Source organism: Carcharhinus amblyrhynchos, chromosome 3 (genome assembly GCF_965287045.1).
Source record: "Carcharhinus amblyrhynchos chromosome 3, sCarAmb.v2.hapA, whole genome shotgun sequence".
Taxonomy (NCBI): Eukaryota; Metazoa; Chordata; class Chondrichthyes; order Carcharhiniformes; family Carcharhinidae; genus Carcharhinus; species Carcharhinus amblyrhynchos.
In genome coordinates this window covers 64,599,426-64,622,891 of record NC_137326.1, presented here as the reverse complement: position 1 = coordinate 64,622,891, position 23,466 = coordinate 64,599,426, and the positions used below count along the sequence as shown (strand labels likewise).

At 40.8% G+C, this 23,466-nt stretch overlaps 1 protein-coding gene across 3 annotated transcripts in view; it reads right to left on the bottom strand.

Annotated features, from left to right (window-relative positions):
- nckipsd (NCK interacting protein with SH3 domain) overlaps positions 1–23,466 on the bottom strand; it is a 257,102-nt gene that overhangs the window by 152,960 nt on the left and 80,676 nt on the right. Inside the window, exon 1 of one of the 3 annotated variants that reach the window (XM_080184862.1) lies at positions 7,908–7,949. The exons of the other annotated variants lie outside the window; for them this stretch is intronic. Coding sequence (XP_080040988.1) covers positions 7,908–7,922 — 15 coding nt within the window. The 5' untranslated portion in view covers positions 7,923–7,949. Of the gene's footprint in view, positions 1–7,907; positions 7,950–23,466 lie in introns of those variants that run through there. 3 annotated transcript variants of the gene reach the window in all.

Here is a 23,466-nt window from a genome sequence, read left to right as displayed (position 1 = left end):
GTGCGAAGGGCAAAGTTTAAAGGAGATGTATGAGGCAAGATTTTATTTTAAAAAGGAGAGGTGGATGCCTTCCTCGCTGCCAGGGAAGGTAGTGGAAGCAGATACGGTTGCAACTTTTAAAGGGTGTTTTGACAAATACATGAATAGAATGGGAATAGAGGGATACATCCCCGGAATGGTAGGAGGTTTTTAGTCCAGTTGGGCAGCATGGTCAATGCATGTTTGGAGCACCGAAGGGCTTGCTCCTGTGCAAAATTTTCTTTGTTATATCATTAGTGTAGAAACATAATCCTCGGTGCTTCAATAGAGAGTTTACCAAAATAAAGGTTGATAGAGTAGACATTGAGAGTGGTGGGTGACCAGAAACTCAGTCAAACAGATGAGTTTTTTTTTTTAAGAGGAGTTTTGGAGTAAAGTTTTAGGGAGGAAGCTACAGAGCATTGAACTTAGATGGCTGAAGGCAGGGGCAGCATTGGTAGGATTGTTGTTCGTCCATCGTCGATGAGGACCTCGCCACCATTAGTTATTTTCAGGTTGGACACGGTGTGTCCGAAGATGACTGATTAAGCCAATTTGGGCACAGAATGTCCTGGCACATATTGGACAGACTTGTGTAGGTACTGTAGTTGTTGCACTGGTGGCTCTGGACTTGCGCAGCTCGCGCTTAAACGCGATTGGTAGGATTAAGGCAGTAGTGAAGCAAAAGCAGGTCAGACTCTCAGCAACAAGGTTTATGGGGCAGGATATGCAGCCTAGAAGAGATAACAGAATGAGAGAGGGGGTGTGAGGCTGAGGGGTTTGAACATGAGGATGGATAATGTACAAGGTCAAAGGAGATGTTATCCATGACTTTGGTTCACACTGTTTCAGATCTGTGGTAGGGTCAGAAATATGAAGTTCCAGGAAAAAAGGTTTGGGAGGTCTGTGTGGAGTTTGCATGTTCTCTCCAAGTCTGCATGGGTTTCCTCCCAAATTCCAAAGATACGCAGAATACATTGATTGGTCATGCTAAATTGCCCTCAGTGTCAGGGATATTAGCAAGGTAAAAACGTAAAGGGATAGAGCCTAGGTGGGATCGTTGTTAGTTTGGCTTGATGGATTGAATGGCCTCTTTCTGCACTGTAGGGATTCCATGATTCTATGAGGTAACAAACAAACATTCCTGGAAGGCAGAGGGAAGTTGAAGACTGAATGATCAATTGTTTTTTTTAAAAGAGAAGGACAGTATGATGTCAGTTTTGAAAGTGAGACAACAGTATTAGAGGGAATCATTTTCAATGCTGATCAGTCTGAAGACTGGGAACGGAAGTGGATCCTCAGCAACTGATTGGGAGTGGGGGCAAGTGTTTTATACCGTTCCATTGGAGTTCAGTGCTTATTTTACAAACTAAAAACAATTTTCTTTAAAGACCCAACATTTGTAAGCATCTCTTCCATATTCTCACTTGAGACAGGACTACAAAATCCTATTACATGGCTGTTTCATTAACCTCTTCTCCCCTCTGACCCTGCTGTCATACTGATTAATATACACTGCACTCAAATACAGGACATTTACATTAATCAGAAACAGTTGAGATCAAGCACCAACTACAATGTTATCCTTAGAGAATGATGCATTGAATTGCCTAAACTTATGCTCACTCACAATGAGTTAATCCAGCATAAACTCTGATCTTTATTTCCCCTTTCAAAATAATCACTTTGCGTTAATTCACAAAAACCGTATTTGCTTCCTCCGATCATTCTGCGTACTTTTATAGTCCTCCTCTGTTGACCAAACAACTAGTTTCTGGTGTCTTCTGCAAGTTGAGATTATGTCCAAATCATCTACATGTACAGGAATATCCATCCAGTCTCAGGCAAATCAATAAAGTTCATTAAGCCCACTCTAAAATCATTTCACTTAAGAGCATAGGAACGGAAGTACATTACTCAGACCATTGCCCCATAGCCCCAAATACCTTTTGTTAGCAGAAATCCATCAATCTCAGATTCACAATTAACAGTTGACTCAGCATCAAATGCTTTTCTGGATGATAAGTTTTAATCCACCATCCTACGCCACTGAGAATTATCATAATATTGCTCCGAAGAGGCCTGGTTCTATTTTTTAGGCAATGTCCCCTATCCCTAGATTCCCCAACAAAAGGGATTCTTTTTGCCGATTCATTAGTTTCTCCCAACGTGCTGAAAATTTTGATCAAATCAAATTTTAATCTAAATTCCAGGCATTGCATTATTTTGTGTAACCTCTCCTGAGAATTTAATCATTGAAGTCGAGCTATCATGTTAACAGATCTATGCTGCACTCCCTCCATGACCAATATCTCTCAATGTATAGCCTCGGTCTCACTCTTATAATAAACGCTTCAAGAATTTTGTACAAATTATATTTACTATCCTCTCCAATTTATTCCTCTGCCAACTGCACCACCTTAAATGGTGCTGTTTACTTAGCTGGAGGTATAGCCTCGAGAAATAAGTTTTGTTTCTTGGCCCCAAGTAGCAGTAGTCATTACAACTCCAGCTCTTATGGCCCAGATCACTGATGATCCAGCTCATAATAACATAAGAAATAGGAGCAGGAGTAGGCCATCTAGCCCTTCGAGCCTGCCCCACCATTCAATAAGATCATGGCTGATCTGTCGTGGCTCAGTTCCACATTCCCGCCCTCTCCCCATAACCCTCAATCCCCTCTCTTATCAAAAACCCATCAACCCGCGTCTTAAAAATATTTAGCGAGGCAGCCTCCACCACTTCAACGGGCAGAGAATTCCAGAGATTCACCACCCTTTGAGTGAACAAGTTCCTCCTCAACTCCGTTCTAAACCGCCCCCCTTTACCTTGAGGCTGTGCCCCCTAGTCCTACTATCCTTCCTGAGCCGGAAGAGTCTCTCCACCTCTATCCTATCCATCCCATTCATCATCTTATATGTCTCAATGAGATCTCCCCTCATTCTTCTAAACTCTAACGAGTACAAGCCTAATTTATTCAGCCTCTCCTCATAGCTCAACCCCCTCAACTCCAGCATACACCTGGATGACTTGGGAGAGGGAGCTGTCTGCATTTGCATGTTGTAAAATTAACTGAAATTGGCAGAATGCTGTTTTGTCCGTCAACTCCTTACAACATACTTCATACACGTGTTGATGCAACTATCAAACCAATACTGGACAACTGGACTGTTGTATTAGTGTATTTATTTTGAGGTGGGGTTGGTTTCGACATTTTTCCTCGGATGGAGAAAGCTAGCACGAGGGGGCATGGCTTTAAATTAAGGGGGGGTAGTTATAGGACGGATGTCAGGGGTAGGTTCTTTACCCAGAGGGTGGTGAGGGATTGGAATGCCCTGCCTGCTGCAGTTGTAAATGCGCCTAGTTTGGGGGCGTTTAAGAGATCCGTGGATAGGTTTATGGACGATAAGGGATTGGTTTAGACTAGTGGGTCATTGTTTCTGCGCTGTAATGTTCTATGTTCTATTACTTTCTAGACTTCTCTATGATCCCAGCTATTTTTATGACTGGACAAGTCAGATCAGGTTAAGTCAGTTTGATAGATCCTAACTTTTAGAAATGTGGTGAACAGCTACTGAATAAAGGCACAGGAGTCTGCTAATGAACTTTTAACAGAAGAATAAAACATTCATACATTACTCCTTCATCCCCATTTACACATTTGTACAGATTCATAAGAACACATTACAAAATCACTCTTCTTGCATTTTTAAAAGTACGCAGTCCATAAAACAGTGGGTGACTTGTGGTCAGATATACCACATTCTTCAAACCAAATGACTGATGCCACTCAAGACAATTTTCAACTCTTCCTAGACACTTGTCATGCTAGTAACGAACCGGTGTCTCAGAACTGTCTCTCACACGAGGGTTTCCAATCTCGACATTTCAAGAACTCAGCTTGGAATTTTCTCCCAAATTCTGCTTTCACTTGGGTATCTTCAACATAGATCCAATTCCATAATTTCAACTTTTCCTTGGATTGCCATGTACGTTCAAGTTTCGCCTTCCATACACTCTCTCAGATACCCAGAATACCACTATTTCACAGGCCTATTTTAAGTCTGCGTCCTGGCTTTAAATTTGGAACCTCCCTGTGTTCCTTACTCTTAACTTGATAGAACAGGATCTGTTCACGATCCCTGTCCTCGTTCCTTGTCTTAGCTGTCTTGGGACTTTTTCCTGTCCATTCCTTTGCTTTTGGAACCATCTTATTTGGTTTGGAGCTTGCTCTCTGTCCCTTTTCCCATTCTGCCTGTTCCAACAGTTTATGAATTAGTGCATTCTTCACCTTCTTCCAACTGAACTGCAACAGCATAAATTTTCTATTTTAAGAGTCATAAGACGTTAAAAATGTAGGTATACAAATAAAGCATCAAGAACTGCTTTCTTCGCTCAAAAATGAAACTGGGTCCAAGGTTTCACTTTTTAAACCCACAAATAGAAAAAAAATTAAGCTTAAATTTACCACTTATTCCTAACACCCACAAATATAATTGACATTTTCTAGGTCTGTAACACTTGAGAGAGAGAGAATTGGGGACAACATAGATTTGGTTGAAAATGTTGCTCACTGAAAACCTTCAAGGTGTGGGTTGCTAACCTACCTCTGGTGCCCAACTGATGCAAGACCCCCAGCAAGAATGGTAATTACGATCAAATTGCACATCAGAAGCTGGTTGTCTGTGCCGACTCTCGTCTAGTGTTTAAACTAGCAGGATTTTAGTGTGGCAATCATGATGAGCTACCTTGCTGAAATTCCTGTGGTAATAGTCTGCCTACGATAGTGGAAGGTGTGCAATTACAATACTTAGAATTAGCAATGATGGAGAAAGAGTGTTATATTTACTAGTCAGCTCCTAGCTGCTATAATGGCTGATTTGGATCAGACCAGACCTCTACAGCTTGCTGTTATCAGAACGAGTCTGTATCAATTGTTGACAGAATAACATTGTCACTTATCATAGTATGTACCATAAACAGCCACAGCATGGCAGCAGCGAAATGTTAAACTCAACGGTAAAGGCTACAATCAAGCATAGTCTTTGACATTCATGCTTCCCAAATGTTACTGCCACGATATCTATCGAAGAAAGTGAGGAAGGTTACATCAGACTAAATACGAGAGTCTGGCAGGTAATGTAGATCGGGTGACGAGCCAGAGCAGCCAGCTTCTGTCCTGCTCTTGTACCAGCTACAGTACTGTTCAATTCATCTGATGTCAGCTTCCCCAAGATGTTAATAACTTGACAGTGCTATTTAAGGGATGGTCACTACTGGCAAATCAGTGGTATAAATATCACCTACTACTTGCCAACACAACCGTAATTGTTACCTCAGTTCTGTTACACAACACCATAAGCTGTTTTATTATCAGAGTACTTACAAAGGAGCTGAGCATTGTGGAATCAACACCAATCTCATTCAGATTCTTATAATGTAAAATGGATCATTTATAAAGCAACCGAATATTTGCCCGAGGACGTGGCTCTGAAGAATTCCTGTACAAATGACCAGCCTGCAACAAAGTTTTTTTTCCAAATTCATTCTTAAAATGAGCTTCACTTGCAATCATCCATCCCCAGTTACCAAGATCGTGGTAGTGAACTGCCTTCCTGAACAGTTACAATCCATCAGGTGTAGGTGCACCCACAATCCAGGTAACTAGTAATTATTCCGTGACAAGTTGGATATCATTCCAGCTAATGCAAAACTCCCAAGGATCTGTTTTATCTAAGCTCCTTCGTGCCTTAGTCATTCAAACACTACCTTGATGTCAACAGCAGTTAATGTTACCTCTCTTTTAGCATTTAAACCTTGCATTCATTCATGAACCAAGGTTATGATAAGGTCAGCAGTTGAGTGCTTCAGAAGGAAAGCAACTATGTTGTAAACTATGTCTAGCTTTCACGAAAAGCTGTATCTTGAAAATGAAAAATGCTTAATGGTGGTAATCTGTTCAATCATACCATGATCACTGCACCTTTAGTTGCTGAGACAGCTTGGTCTCTCAATGTGCTCCAAAGAGGCTGCCATTTATTAACCATTTCCATTTTCCATTCAGGACTTTAGTAGACTAACCACAATATCAATTTCTGAAAGATACTTGGAGAACTTAAATAGTGTAAATGCAAAAAGAAATGTACCAAACAGCCACACAAATCAGGAAGTCTTGGCTTCAATTCTCAGTCTTTGCAAATGCTACAAAATAGCCTAGGCTGAGAGGCGTTAAGAAAAATGTTGATCAGGATACACACATGACCACTGACTACAACAACTTCTATTCATATAGCACTTACAGAATCGTAGAACCCTACAGTGCAGAAAGAGGCCCTTCGGCCCATCAAGTCTGCACCAACCACAATTCCACCCAGGCCCACCCCCACATCCCTACACATTTACCTGCTAATCCCTCTAACCTATCCATCTCAGGACACTAAGGGGCAATTTTAGCATGGCCAATAAACCTAACCCACACATCTTTGGACTGTGGGAGGAAACCCACGCAGACACAAGGGGAATGTCCAAACTCCACACAGACAGTGACCCGAGCCGGGAATTGAACCCAGGTTCCTGGAGCTGTGAAGCAGCAGTGCTAACCACTGTAGTACCGTGTCTCACTTCTCAAACAAATTGCAAAACACTTCACATGTGCATTACAAAATTAAATACAACGTTGAGCCACAGAGATATTTGATTAAGAAAAGCTTGGTCAAAAGGATAGGTTTTTACAAGTATCTTAGAGAATAAATGAAGAATGTAAACAAAGCTAAGTGTAGGGAGCATACTCCAGAACTTAAAGCCTTAGAGCTGGATAGGATTACGGAGATAAGAGGCCATAGAGAGACTTGAAAACAAGGATAGGAATTTTAAGAGTTACTTGGCCGAGTAGGTCAGTGAGTGCTGGGTGATAAGCGAATGAGCCTGGCAAGATTTTGGTTGACTGCGAATTAACAGAGTAGAATATGGGAGACCAGCCATTGCATTGGAACAGTCAAGTCTAGAGGTAACAACAGACATGAATGAGGATTTCAGTGGATGAATGGAAGCAGGAACACAGTCAGGCAAAATGATGGAAGTGGAAATTGGTGGGTCTTAGTGATGCAAAAGCATACACTTGGAGTCTCACCTTGGGTAGAAGGTGACACAAAGCTTGTGAACAATCTGGTGTAGTCTCAGACTGCTGCCAGGGAGAATGGAATCAATAGCTGGGGAACGGACTTTGAAGTGGAGACAGAAAACAATGGCTACAGGCTTCCCAATATTTACATAGGACAGTACAGCACAGTACAGGCCCTTCATGTTGTGCTGAGCTATGTACATATCTAAGATCAAGCTATCCCATTTCCTATCATTCTAACACTATCATTCTATCAATTGATTGGAGGAAGTTTCTGCTTAACCTGTACCGGATGTCAGTAAAGCAATGGGGTCATCAAGAAAGGTGAAGTAGCAGAGCTAGATTTTGCCAACACTGCAAACATTAATGCTATGTTTTTAGATGATATCACTGAATGGCAGCATGTAAATGAGAAATAGGAGGGGATCAGGGGGAACAGAGGTGTTTAAGGTACAGGGGAATTATGATTAAAATGTGTTTGGAGACCAAACTGGGCTTGGCTGCAATACCCTTTGTGAAAGCAGTCTTCTAAAGCTTGTTCTCTGAGGAATGACTGCTTGCCTAACATTACCAAAAAGTGCTCAATTCTTCACTTGAACTGCCATGAAAAATGCATACATTCAGAACCAGAAGTAGCAATAAAAAAGAGGCACCGTCTATTATGCTATGTTGTGTCCTTATAAGGATCCTCAATTTAAACTTCAAAGCTAATAACAAAACATTGCAAAACTACAGGTTCTGTTAATTATTTTTCCTTTAAGATATTCACCTCATTTGTCCTCATCTCAAGCAGGTAATCTCTACCACAGTCCTATCCAATTTGGCATAGAGTCAAACAGATCAGAAGATTAGATGTGTGGCTGAAGGAGCGGGGCCGGTTGCAGGCGTTTGATTCTTGATGCCACCAGCACCATTACCGGAGAACAAGAAGCTGTTCCATTGGGATAAGGGCCAGTTAAACTGAACTACCGTGTCAGAGTGAATCAAATAACTATGGTAGTACATTTGGCTTTAAACTAAAAAAGAAATGTTATGATTCAAGAAAGAGCATGTTTAAAGGCCACAAGAGCAATACAGAAACAAAATACTGCAGATTCTGGAAATTTGTTAAAAAACATGAAAAATGTTGGAAATACTCAAGAGATCAGCTCATATCTGCTGAGAGAGAACCAGAGTTAACATTGCTCTCATGAAAATTCATCAACCTGAAATGTCAGAATATCAACTTGGGAGAGAAATAAGTGGGTCAGGAAGGAACAGGAAGCTTACAGGTGATGAGGCATGAGTGATTTGGGTGACATAGAAAATATAGGGACAATATTTAAAAACAGGATAGTTTGGTAGAAGAGACATTTTGGAAATATAGGCGAGAATTTTCTAGCCATTCACGTCAGTGGGGTTCTTTGATCTTGCTCCAGTAAACTGAGATTTTCTTGAGCGGCAAATTTTCCATCCTTGCGTGCACTGGCAGCGGGGTGTTAACGGCGGGAAAATTCTGGCCATGGTTGCTGAGTGACACAGGTTTGGAATGAAATATTTCAAGATACTTAGCTTTTTAAAAATGGCACAATAGAAAATGATGGGGTAACCTGACCAAGGATGGGTTAAAGACAACAGGGAGAAAGGCTTTTAGCTTGGAAAATAGAATATACAATCAGTTTGGTGGGACTGAGAAACATGGGGTGGAAACAATCATGGGAGTAATTTACAGACACTAACGGTGGTTTAAACGTCAGGCATCATGGAAATCAGGAAATTACAGGTACATATAACAAGGGTACTAAGGTAATCAATCATCCTGCAGACTGACCAGATCAATTTAAGAACATAAGAAATAGGAGCAGGAGTAGGCCATCTAGCCCTTCGAGCCTGCCCCGCCATTCAATAAGATCATGGCTGATCTATCGTGGCTCAGTTCCACTTTCCCGCCCTCTCCCCATAACCCTTAATCCCCTCTCTTATCAAAAACCCATCAACCCGCGTCTTAAAAATATTTAGCGAGGTAGCCTCCACCACTTCAACGGGCAGAGAATTCCAGAGATTCACCACCCTTTGAGTGAAGAAGTTCCTCCTCAACTCCGTTCTAAACCGCCCCCCCCTTTATCTTGAGGCTGTGCCCCCTAGTCCTACTGTCTTTTTTGAGCGGGAAGAGTCTCTCCACCTCTATCCTATCCATCCCATTCATCATCTTATACGTCTCAATGAGATCTCCCCTCATTCTTCTAAACTCTAACGAGTACAAGCCTAGTTTATTCAGCCTCTCCTCATAGCTCAACCCCCTCAACTCCGGTATCAGCCTAGTAAACCTCCTCTGCACTCCCTCCAAGGCCATTCTTCTAAACTCTAACGAGTACAATTTGTAGTAGTGTGAAAGAAGAATTCATGGAATACATTCAAGATAATTTTCTGGATCAACATATCAGGGAGTTAATTCAAGATCAGGCTATTTCAGATCTCGTATTCTGCAATGAGACAGATTTAATTCATAATCTTGTGCTAAAGAAGCCTCTAGGGAATAAGGAATCATAATGTGTTAAGAAACCAAAGAGATGTTGGAAAATCTCAGCAGGTCTGGCAGCATCTATAAAGAAATAAAAGAGCTGACGTTGAGTCCAGACGACCCTTTGTCAAAGCTAAAAAGGCTTGGAAAATGGGAGATATTTATACTGCAGAGTGAGGGAGTGAAAGCTAACTCATAGCCACAGAAATCAGGGAAACCAGCTAATAGCTATCCACAGAGAGAAAGGGTGTGAATTGCCAAACAGAGAAGCTAAACTGAAGATGTTTGTTTTTTTTGGCGGGGGGGGGGTGGAGAATGGATGGAAAAGAGGTAAGATTTAGAAAAGGAGAAGCAAAGGGGGAGAAAAGGTGAGGGAAGGGGCGTGAAGTAGGGGGAAAAGAGTTGGGGGGGGGGGGGAAGAAAAATGAAGACAGATAAGAAAGAAATAAAATGTAGAAAACAGTAAAAAATTAAATAGAATAGAATGAAAACAAAGGAGTCAAGGTAGCGTAGAGCAAATCATCTGAAGATGTTGGATTCAATGTTAAGACTGGAAGGCTGTAAAGATGAGATGCTGTTCCTCCAGTTTGCGTTGAGCTTCACTGGAACATTGCAGCAAGCCAACAACAGACATGTGGGAATGGGAGCAGGATCATGTGTTAAAATGGCAAGCAACTGGAAGGTCAGGGTCCTGATTGCTGAGCACCTTCGGTCTGTGCGCAAAGTGATCACCCAGTCTACGCTCGATCTCTCCAAAATAAAGGAGACTACATCGGGAGCAGCAAATGCAATACACCAAATTGAAAGAGGTGCAAGTGAAACACTGCTTAACCTGGAATGAATGTTTTGGACCTTGGATGGTCGGCATGGAAGAGGTAAAGGGGCAGGTGTTACACCTTCTGCAATTGCATGGGAAGGTGTCATGAGTGACGGGAGAGGTGTCGGATATAAACGCGGAAACCAGTTAATAGCTGTCCACAGAGAGAAGAAAGGGTGTGAATGGGAGAGGTGGCCACTCCTACGTTTATACCCGACACCTCTCCCGTCACTCATGACACCTTCCCATGCAATTGCAGAAGGTGTAACACCTGCCCCTTTACCTCTTCCATGCCGACCATCCAAGGTCCAAAACATTCATTCCAGGTTAAGCAGTGTTTCACTTGCACCTCTTTCAATTTGGTGTATTGCATTTGCTGCTCCCGATGTAGTCTCCTTTATTTTGGAGAGATCGAGCGTAGACTGGGTGATCACTTTGCTGAGCACTTCTCACTCTGCAGTATAAATATCTCCCACTTTCTATGCCTTTTAGCTTTGACAAAGGGTCGTCTGGACTCGAAACGTCAGCTCTCTTCTCTCTTTACAGATGCTGTTAGGCCTGCTGACATTTTCCAGCATTTTCTCTTTTAGTTTCAGATTCCAGCATTCCCAGTAATTTGCTTTTATGTAATGTTACAGTTCTGTATCTAATTAGAGCGTGTTTTGGTTAAGTCAAAAACTATGGTCTTAAAATTGAAAGAAAGGAAATTACATTGATATAAGGGGTAAATCGGCTCAGTTGGATTAGGAAACTGGATTAAAAGATATAGTTCTAGTTGGCCAATGGCAAAGGCTTAAAGAATTAATTCATAATTAACTCAGCAGTTATGTATTCCTTTACAGAATAAAAGCCCAGGGAAAAGGCACTTCAGCTACGGTTAATGAAGGAAGTTAAGGAGATCGGATTAAAGCAAGAGGATAGGGAACATTTTAAAATAGAGAAGGACAACCACAAAATTGAAAGAATATAAGATGAGAGTAAACTAAGTAGAGATAAAAACAGATTGCAAAAGCTTCTATAGGTATTTAAAAAGAGATTAGTGAAAGTATACATGGGTTCTTTTGAGGCAGATACAGGAGAAATTATAATGGGGAATAAGGACAAGCCAGAGACATTAAACAAATACTTTCCATTTAAGACAAACCTCTGGAAGCAGTGGGGAACCAAGGTCTGGTGAAAATGAGACACTTGGGATATTATTAGTAAAGAAAGTATGACAGAAATTGATGGGACCAAAACTTTACAACCTGGAGTTTGAAATATGACGACCACGGGAACAGTGTATGCATCCAGAGCTCTCTAGAACAGTTCCCAGGTAGCAAACACACCAGAGAAAAACTATAGAACTATAAGTCAGTCTAGGTCTGGGATTAATACTAGGGAACATACCAGAACTAATTATGGATGTGATAGCATGGCACTTAGAAAATCATAATTAGGCAGTGACAACAGATTTAGGAATGGAAATCCAGTTTGACAAGTGATTTTGTTTTCCAGGATGAAACTACTAAGGTAGACCCAGTGGATGTATTTAGATTTTCAGAAAGGATTCAATAAGGTCCTGCACAGTAAGTTATTACACATAATTAGGTCTCAAGTGATTGACGATTGGTTAATGGACAAAGAATAATAGGAATAAAAGACTATTTTTGTTTGGCACTATCACGATGACCACTGCCTGAGCCTCAGCTATTTACGGTGTGAGGGGGGGGCTGGGAGCGTAATATATAAAATTAGGGGAAGTAAACGGAGAGAAGCTAAGAGGGTGCAAAACGAATCATACAGTTTCGACAGGTTGTGTGTGTGTTGGTAGAAAATGGCAAATGGAAAAAAAACACGTGGAGAAACATGAAATTATTGCTTTGTTTACTTTTCTGAATAAAGAAAAATATTATTAAAATGGCAAGTATGCTGGTGTTAAGGGGATCTGGGTGTTTGCTACACAAAGTACAGAAGTTAACATACAGGTTCAGCTATTAGGAAAGCAAATAACATACAAGCCTTTATTACAAGTGAGCTTGAGCAAAAGAGTGGAAATGTTATATTAGTTGTCCAAGATCCTAGTGTGACTATGCCTGGAGTGCTGTGTACACGTCCCTACCTAAGGAAGGGCACACTTGTCTTTGAAGGAGTACAACAAAACATTACCTGACTGATTCAGTTGAGGGGATTGCCCAATGAGAAGAATCTAAGTAGAACAGGCATATATTCCCTAAAATATAGAAGAACGAGAGGTGACCAAATTGAAACATATAAAATTCTTAAGGGCTTGACAGTGCAAGAGTCTAATATTAGGCATTGCAACCTCAGAATACGGAGTCAGCCATTTAAAACCTAGACACAAAGATATTCATTTGCCCAAAGCGTTGTGAATCTTTGGAATTCTCTTCTAACGCCTACAGACCCCTGCCCTATTGATATGGTTACACTCCCGAATCATATCTTATAGCCAATCTCAGACTGTACCATCTGTGGGCATATCCTGTCCCACTGGCAGGGCAAACCAATGGTAGAGAGTTAGGAGGGACTGGCCCTAGGGATCCTCAACATCAACAGCAGACACCAATGACATCAAATCAAACATGAGCAAGGAAATGCCCCGATTACCAACCTAGCACTCTTCCTCAGCTGACGAAACTTCCTTCATGCTAAACACCACTTTGGAGAAGCACAGAATGCTTTCTGGGTGGGGTATTTCAATGTCCATCACCAGGAATTCCTTGGTAGCACCACTACTGGCCAAGCTAGCTAAGTTCTGAAGGATGCATTGGCCAGATTGAGCCTGTGGCAGGTGGCAAGGGAAACAACATACCCACCCATGACATGAATGATCACCGCACAGCCCCTGTGGAGACAAAGTCCCATCTTTATGCTGAGAACACTCTTCATCATGTGTGGCAGCACCATTTTAAATAGGAGAGATTTAGAACAGATCTAGCAGCACAAAACTGGTCATCCACGAGGTGCTGTGGGCCATCAGCAGCAGAATTATATTCAATCACAACGTGTAAACTCAAGGTCCACCACAGCCCCATTCTACCATTACCACCAAGCCTGTGATCAAACCCAACTCAATGCGTATAGGACAGCCAAGAACAATATGAAGTGCCAACATGGTGAAGTTACACCACAGAATTACAGGAATGTTAAACATGGAATAGACAGAACCAAGCAAACCCACAGCCAATGGACCAGACGAAACCTCCGCAGTCATGCCACATCCAGTCCTGAATGGTGGTGAACAATTAAACAACTAACTGGAGAAGGTTCCATAAATCCTCAAAGAGGAGGCAGCACAGCACTTAAAAAAGATAAGGCTGAACCATTCACAAAATCATCTTCAGCCAGAAGTGCCTAGTGGATGATCCATGTCCAGATCCCCAGCATCACTGATTCCAAAATTCAGCCAATTCGATTCACTCCACATGGTATCAAGGATTGGCTGAAGGCACTGGATACTGCAATGACCATGGTCTCTGACAACACCCCAGCCAATGGGACTGAAAATGTGTGCTCCAGAACTAGCTGCACTCCTAGCCAAGCTGGTTAGTATGGCTATAACAGTGATATCTACCCAGCAATATGGAAAATTACTAAGGCATACCCTGCCCATTAAAAGCAGGCGAAATGCAATTACAGCCTCATCAATCTCCTCAATCATCAAATGGGAGGTGATGCCAACATTGCTATCAAGCAATTATACAGCAATAACCTGCTCCCCAATATTCAGTTTGGGTTCTGCCAATGTCATTTGACTACTGATTTCATTAAAATACTTGATCCAAATATGGACAAAAGAACTGTACTCAAGGGGACAGGCAGGAGTGACTGCCCTTGATATCTAGGCAGTATTTGACAGAGCGTCAAGCAGTAAAATTAAAGTCAGTGGGAATTAGGAGGAAACCTTTCCACTGGTTGGAATCATACTTTCCATAAGGAACATGGTTGTGGTTGCTGAAAGTCAATCATTTCAGTCTCAGGGCATCATTGCAGGAGTTGCTCCAGATAATGTATTGGGCCCAACATCTTTAATGCTTCATCAATAAATTTCCCTCCAAGATAAGGTCAGAATTTTAGTGATAGTTGCATAACATTCAGCATCAAATTACAATTCTCCTCAGATAATGAAGTAGTCCATGTCTGTACTAAACAAGACCCGGACAACATTCCAGCTTGGGCTTTTAAACAGCAAAAAACAGTTGTGTTACACAAGTGTCAGACAATGACCATCTCCAAGAGTAGGTCAGAGGCTGGGAATTCTGCGACAAGCAACTCACCATTGGATTTCTCAAAGCCAGTCTACCATCTACAAGACGCAATCAGGAGTGTGATGGAATACTCTCCACCTGTCTGGATGAATGCAGCTCGAACACAACACAAAAAGTTCACAACAGGACAAAGCAGCCAATTGACTGGCATCCAGTACCTTCAATATTCACTCTTTCCACTACCAATGCACAGTGGCACTCAGAAGTATTAAGTACATGATGCACTGCAGCAACTCATCAAATCTCTTCCAACAGTATTTACAAATCCTTGACTGCCACCAAGGACAAGGGCAGCAGATGCATGCTGACACCACCTGCAAGTTCCCCTCCTGCCTGCACACCATGACTTGGAACTATTTCCTTCACTGTTGCTGGGTTAGAATCCCGGAATGCCTACCCTTACAGTTCTATGGGTGTCCTTACTCCAGATAGACTGCAATGGTCCAAGACAGTTCACCATGAAAGATTTTGTTCAAATCGTCTTGTCAGAAGTGGCACAGCTATGCAAATTGACATCACTGCCCCCTCAATCCAACAATGCCTTGGTGAAAATATGCATTGGGTAAAAAGGCAAGCACAAAAAATGTGCTTCACTGTCAAGTTTAATAATTGAAGCTCACATTCCAAAGCCAAATTAGAGCACATGCTTTACCTGCTGCTTCTGCAGTTTTCACAAGGATGACCTCTAATCTACACCTCTATTAAGAGACTGGAGGCCTTTAATGGGACATTTATTCTTCAAATGTTTAACACCTTTATTCTTGCTAGTTTCAGAAGCGAGTGTTATGCTTTGCAAGAGGCTTATTATCAAGTCTTGTTCATTAATTGTCTCAATTTTTAACCATTCTACCAACATACTCATTTCACTGCTTCAATACACAAAGCTTTAAGGATTGTCCACAGTCTTTACTCAGAATGGTTGACCAGTTAATCTTGACATTCATGTTACTTTTTTGGCAATTCTCTTTTAAACGTGATTACATTTGCAAACTACATTTACAGATCCAAGATTTTCTATTCGAGATGTTCTGTCACTAAACTTGATCAAAACAGCATCTACGTTCATCATGGTTGATGTGCACTGAGCAGCATTAAGTTGTTGTATTTACACATTGAGTACCAAATAAACTCCCCACAAAAAAATTACATCATGTCCATTCGAGTCTGAGTGCCCTTCTAATAATTTAAGTGCTAATTCCTATGTCAGTCAACCTTATTGGCACTGAAAATTAATACAAATTTGTTCATCGGAAGTGTCACTGGCAGGGCCATAAATGCTCGCCCACCCAGTGACACTTCCAATGAACGAATTTAAAAAATTGTTTTTTTAAAAAGGCATTTTTTAAAGAGTCGGCCATATCGCTATGGGTCTGGAGTCACATGTGAACCAGACCAGGTAAGGATGGTAGATTTCCTTCTCTAAAAGGACATCAATGAACCATACGAGTTTTTACAACAATCGATAATGGTTTGATGGTCATTGTTAGACTATTAATTCCAGATTCTTCTTGAATTTAAGTTTCACCATCTGCTGTGATGGGATTTGAATCCAGGTCCCCAGAACATTTCCATGGGTTTCTGGATTATTAGTTCAGTGACAATATCACTATGCCACTGCCTCCATAAAATAAAAAGCAGCTTTATTTCTGCTTTCCTCTTTTCTCTCTGTCTATTAATCAAATCTTTCTTTCCCCCTCTATTTCTTTTTGTATCCCTGATATGAAATTGAATTTACCTGTTCTAATTTACACTTCCTTCTTAGTCATTAGTGTTCATTGAACAATTCTTCAATCTGGTAAAAGAGCTTACTCTGTTCACTTAGCTCGAGCTTTCAGGAACTTGGCAAGGAAAGAAAAGTATAAGTCAGGGCAGGGCTAACAGTAATCCTCATTAGGTGCCTAGGCATAGCAAATAATAAATCCATTAATCTACCAAACTGCACCTTGAATGGTCTAATTCGACTATGACCTACAAATTATCATGTTCATATGAGCAAGCTTGTTTTACCTTCATGATCAGTGTTAATCTTGAAATGTGCCAAGATCACCACTGCATTGTTTAAATTCCAAATGTACAAATCTCAGGTGAAATATCCCCACTTCAGTGAGGCATTTCATGCCCAAATGACTTAAATAACATCTTCATCCCTCATCCTCTTACCTCAAGGATCCTAAAAAAATTCCAGGCAGGATTTTAAAAATCCTGCTTTTCACAAAAATAAATGAAGGTATTTGTTGCCATCCCCAAATAAGTTCCAGCGAATATTATTGCGCATAATTAACAAGTTGGAGCTGTTTAACAATTTGAATTGAGGTGGACTGATTGAAACAGGTTGGTTGCAACCTTTACAAAGGCAGATTAACTCAGTTTAGCTTGCACATTGGGGAAACTACATAAAGATGAGATAACTACATAAATTTCAGCATCAACTATATCAATTTTTTTGTTTTTCATCCAACAAACCGGTTTTAAGGGTTTAAAACAAATCAAAAATTATCATTTGAATTGCCTTTTGTACAAGTTCCTGAGCCCGCAGCCAGTTTTTTTATTCTCCAGGGCTATGACACTGAACTGCATCTGGATCATACAGTCTGAGCAAGTGAACTGTACCTCAACCTCTCAGAATATACTGATATCACGGAGCTGGATTAAGCAAATTTTTTTTTCAGTCGCTCATACTCAATCCTTTAAAAATTAGAGAACAAACTTTCAAAGCTTTATTCAGAAGGAATAAATTGATTTTTAAAGCTCAAAATAGCACACTCACTGATGTTTAGGTTGTGTGCTTTCTCAACCTCAAACATGAGAAGTTGGAAGATACGCATGCCCAGAAACAATCACCAACATTAAATGCAAGACTTGTATACATCCCTTTGAAAGTCACTGGTCTCCAGCTATTTATTTTCAAAATACATTGAATTCTGAGGCCAGCTGATTATCACGCCTGTGTTCTGTGAGCGGTAAAAACAGTAAATTGTGCAATTGCTTATTTCTGTAATTGAGAGGTTCAACCTGCCTAGAAATAGAAATGGACGCACATGAAAAAGACTACCTGCCCTCATAATAATGCTTTTCTTACGTTGAGTTTTCAAATCAAACTAAGGCTTGTGGAAAGTCAGGAAACAGACTGAGGGCCGAATTCTCTCATTTTGAATTTAACTATGGCAACAGCGCCTGTTCTACCGACAAGAATGGTTCTGCACTTAACCTCATTAATTTGCACAGGCAAATTCCTCTCCGATTTTCTTGCCAGGCTGACACGCAATCCGTCTGCCAACCCTCAGCTGGGTTTACTATCAAATAAACTGGTTGGACTTTAACCTGGTGTTGAGAAACTTCTTACTGTGTTTACCCTCAGCTAACCATTTCAAAGGCCCTGGCGCCATATTTAAATACCAGTCCAGCACACTATCATTCTCTCCATCCCATCTGCCGTGCGGGATGTCAGCAATCAAGAAGAGAATGGGAGTAGGTAATTCCACAGATTCACAATGCTTTAAGTGAAGTAATTCCTCCTGAACTCTATTTCAAGTTGCTACCTCTTGGGTGGGGTAATATCCAATACATCAACCCGGTCAATCTCCTTTAACATCTTATATACACTAACTAGATCTCTCATTGTTCTAAACTCGAGGGTATAAGCCTAAACTGCTCAATCTCTCTCTTTTTAAGACAAGTCCTTCATCCCTGGAATCAATCTAGTGAAACTACTCTGAGCCGCTTCAAACACATTTTTCCTCAAGGGGACCAAACTCTGTGCAGTATACCATAGGCAGTCTCAGTAATGCCCTATACAGTTGCAACAGCATCTCCCTCTTTTTATATACTCTACTCCTTTAGCAATGAATGCCAAAATTCCATTTGCTTTCTTTATTACCTGCTGCACCTGCAAATTAACTTTGTAATTCATACACGAGGACACCCAGATCCCTTTGTCCCAAAGCATTTTGAAGTTTCTCTCCATTTAGATACCAAGTTGCCTTTTTATTCCTCTGACCAAAATGAGTAAGCTCACACGTCAACGTTTAGTTCCACTAGCCAAAGTTTGGCCCATTCACCTAACTATCCATAACCATTTGAAAATTTCTTACTTCCGCATTGCAACTTGCTCTCCCACCTATTTTGGTGCCATTTGCAAATTCGGCTATAGTTTCTTCTATCCCTACATCTAAGTCGTGAATATAGATTTAAATAGTTGTGACCCGAGGGCCAAACCCTGTGGAACACAAGTTACAGCTTGCCAACCCGAAAAAAGACTAATTTATGTGCACTCTCTGCTTTCTGTAGGTCAGCCAATCCTCTTTCCAAACTGATACATTACCCCAAGCCCCTGGGATCTTACCGTTGTGTTAACCTTCTGTGCAGCATCTTATCAAATACGTTCTGGAAGTTCAGATGCAGTACATCTACAGATCCTCTACTATCCATTCTACTTGTTACATTTTTAAAAACTCCAGCAAATCAGTCAAATGTATTGAACCCTTCATAAAACCACGCTGACTCTGATGGATTGCATTCTGACTTTAATAATGTATTCTAATAATTTCCCAATGACAGCCATTAAACTAATCAGTCAGTAGTTTCCTACTTTGATTTTTTTCCCTTTTTTGAACAGGAGCGTTACATTAGCCTTTTTCCAATCCACTGGAACCTTTCCAGAGTCCAGGGAATTTTGGAATATTATTCAATAAGTTGCAGTAAGTCTCTCCTTTTCAACAAACTCTGCATTATTTATTACTATTAGGATGGCTCTCCACCTTGAAAACCAAGGCAATTCTGATTTTGTATCTCTGTGTTCACAGTAAGAAGTCTCATGATACCAGGTTAAAGTCCAACAGGTTTATTTGGTAGCAAAAGCCATTAGCTTTCGGAGCACTACTCCTTTGTCAGGTAACCTGATGCCAATGATTATCAATTTAATTTAGGAGACATTCCATGAACAATTTTTTAATTGGTAAGCTGACGAAGGAGCAGCACTCCGAAAGCTAGTGGCTTTTGCTACCAAATAAACCTGCTGGACTTTAACCTGGTCTCATGAGACTTCTTACTGTATTTACCCCAGTCCAACGCCAGCATCTCCACATCATTTTTGTGTTCCCCATTGTTAACTTCCCAGTCTCATCCTCTAAGGGACCAATGTTGATTTTAGCTACTCTCTTCCTTTTTACATACACACTTGTAGAAGCTTTTGAGATCTGTTTTTATATTTTCGCTGGATTTCTTCCATAATTTACCTTTGCACTTGATTATATTTTTAGTAACCCTCTGTTGGTCTTGAACAGTTGCCAAATCCTCCAACCTGCCACTGGTCTTTGCGATATGGTATGCCATTAGGAAAATTGCAACGTGATTATATGCTGGTAGGTACCCAACTTTTTGGCTCCCACCAAATTCTCTGCATCTGCCTCCAAACACACCATAGGCGGGATGGGAGAATTCGACCCTGAAATGGGGGGTCTCTGGTTTCTCACTATTGATCATTGTGAGCAGAAGAAACAGAAGGGATAGGCAATGTAGGATTGAGAGAGAAGCAAGCCAAATTGAGATAGCTGTTGAATGCCTGGAACCAGGAAAAACATCCAACTGTGGTTTGATTCTTAATGTTGTGGAGCAAGCAGAGCATGCACTGCAGGTAAAGAAACAGACACAAAAGATGCAGAGGTGGGAACTTCTGCTTTACTGTATCACTTGCCTTCTGATTTACAATTCAGCCAAGGGGGAAAAATCACTACTCAAGCTTCTTGTACGTGATAATGGGATGCAGAGTGCTCTTTCAGCCACTATTCTATCACTGTGTTGGAGATTGGTTTGACAAGGGGGAATCGGGTTGTTATGGGATGTTTGTTCTGCAGTCCAGCTCTTGCTGTTTCCCACTCCTGGCACACCCTTCTTCCTCCATGTCTTGTTACTTTTTTTTCATGGTGTTTGAATTGCAGAGTTACCATACCATTTTCTTCCCTTCACTGTCCAACTCTGGTTCCTCAAAGGCACGGTACAGTGAATCATCATTCTTCCTCGATATGCAGTTAACATTTATATCAATGTGTGTAATGGTGGATGGAATATTGATCCTGCCAACCTCAAGTTCACACCTACCAAATGGCCAATATGTTTAAGAAGCTAACAGCATTGCTGTCTGAACTCCTTACTCTTCACCAATCTATTAGGGTCATTCAGATGCTTCATCTGAGGACTTCATGGTTCAGCTTTTTAAAAAAAGTTTTTTGCATGTGGAAAAACTAATAAAGTAGCATTTATTGCCCAGAGTTACCCCAAAAAAAGACATTTTCCAGTTTAACTTAATTTTAATCAATCAGGAAAGGATTTGATTTCAACTAGCAGGCTCACCCTACCCATAGCTGCTGGGTGCTATTCTTTATTTATATTGCAGCTGGAAAACTAATCACTAACAGGTGCAGAACTATTAGAATTGCCTGTCGTGTAATATTTTAATGTCATAAAAATTGCTTTACAGGGATTTTCTCTATAAAATGCTATACTTCCTTTTTATTATAAACTTATCCATTAGAAATTCCTGTCCACATTTATAAATGGGAAAAGAATATGGTCAATATAAAATTGCCCCTTAGTACTCAAAGATGTGCAGGTTAGTTGGATTAATTATGGTAAATGTCTACGCTAAGGGGGCGAGGCAGGAAAGCAGGCCTGGGTGAGATACTCCAGAGAATTGGCGCAGACTTCATGGGCCGAATGGCCTCCTTCAGCAGCGAAGGGATTCTATGATTCATGGCATTTCAGATTCTGCACACTATGCAGGACTAGAACAATTCATTTATATAGCACATTTAACATATGTCCCAAGACACTTCATAGGGCATTGAAATATACAACTATCTATAACAGATAGCCTCAAAATGAGATGACCAAATTTTTGATTAACAGGTGTAAGTTTTAAAGAATCTCTTCGAGGAAAGCAAGGTAGAGGGGCAAAGAGATTAAGGAGTGGGGATGAAGAGCTTAGGGCCAAAACAACTGAAAGTATGACCACAAATGCAGTCATTAGAATCAGCAATTTACATGAGGCCAGAATTAGAGCAAATATTACATAGTCGTGGGGTTGGAAAAGATTACATAGAAACATGGGACTTAGAAGCAGGAGCAACTCATTCAGCCCTTTGAGCCTGCTCTGCCATTCAAAAGATCATGGCTGATCTAGTGTGGTCTTGACTCCACATAGCCAAAGAAACAGACAGCTTTGAAAACCAAGATAAGACTTTTAAAATCAAGACACTGTTTGAGCAGAAGGCAGTGTCAGGGAGCACAGGGATGAATGATAGTTGGAGTAAAGACACGAGCAGAAAAGTTTGAGATAGCCTCAAGTTTACAGAGAATCTGGGTGACTACCAGGATTGCACTGAAATAGTCAAGACTAGAGCTAACAAAGGCAGAATTGAGGGTTTCAGAAGCAAATGAGCCGAGATTGAGGTGGCATTACCGACGTGGTCTTAGTAATGGGCCCAACTACTCACAATATACAGCAATGATTTGGATGGCGGAACCAAATGTAATACTTCTAAGTTTGCTAACAAAATGAAACTTAATGGGAATGTGAATGGTGAAAGGGATGTTAAGAAGCTTCAAGGTGATTTAGCCAAGTTGAGTAAGTGGACAATTACATGGCAGATGCAGTATAACGTGAATAAAAATAAAGTTATTGCATGCGCGCTGGAGTATGGTGTTCAGATAGAGGATCGGCCATGATCATATTCAATGGCGGAGTAGAAACAGAATAGCCTATTTCTGTTTCTACTTTCTATGTAATTCATCAATAGGAAGTTGGAAGTTCATCTGGGTTAAAATGCGACACCAAGGTTGCAAATATAGTGGGTTATTCACAGACTGTTGCTAGGGAGGAGTCAGGAGTTAGGGAACAGAGTTTGAAACCAGGACAAAAAAAAAACAAGTTTCAGTCTTCCCAATATCTAGTTGGAGGAAATTTCTGCTCATCCAGTACCCTCTGCACATCAGTAGTTCACGCTGCTGCCTCACATTGTCAGCAACTCAGGTTTGATTGCACTCTTGGGTGACTGTGTGGCGTTTGCACATGCTCCCTGTGTCTGTGGATTTCCTTCGTGTGCTCTTCCCACAATACAAAGATGTACACATTAGATGAATTGGCCATGCTAAATTGCCCCTTAATAGCCAAAGATGTGCACGTTAGGTGGATTAGCCACGGTAAGTGTGCAGAACAGTCCAATTTAGCTAGATGACAGCAAGAGAAAGCACGAGAGCAAGAGAGAACCCTAAATAAACCAGCCAATATTTTCTCAAAATGCTTGGGTACTTTCACCCTTACAAAGTTGCAAAAAGCTAGAGAAACAAAGTATTTTAACATCATAGGTTCTACTCAACAACAAGTATTTGAGACCGTATAAGAATCCGCCTTCACCAATCCAAATTCTGGTGATTCACAGATATTGAATGATGAAACAGCCAATTAAGCTTCACATTAAGAAAAAATGAACAAAATTCAGCACAGGCAATACACTGAGTAAAACACTATAATTTCCAAAACCTTAAATCAAATTCATAGTCATTTTCTCCCCAAACCAGTTTGCACAAGAGCAGACATGCCAAATAAATCATTTTGTAAAAACACTAAATGTGCCATTGTGTGCAATACGTTCATTCACACAGCTTTCCTTCAAACTTGGCCTCAAATTCCATCACTCTCCGGTGAAGACTTTGAACCAAATAGTCAATTCCTAGGATGTTCCAGTAT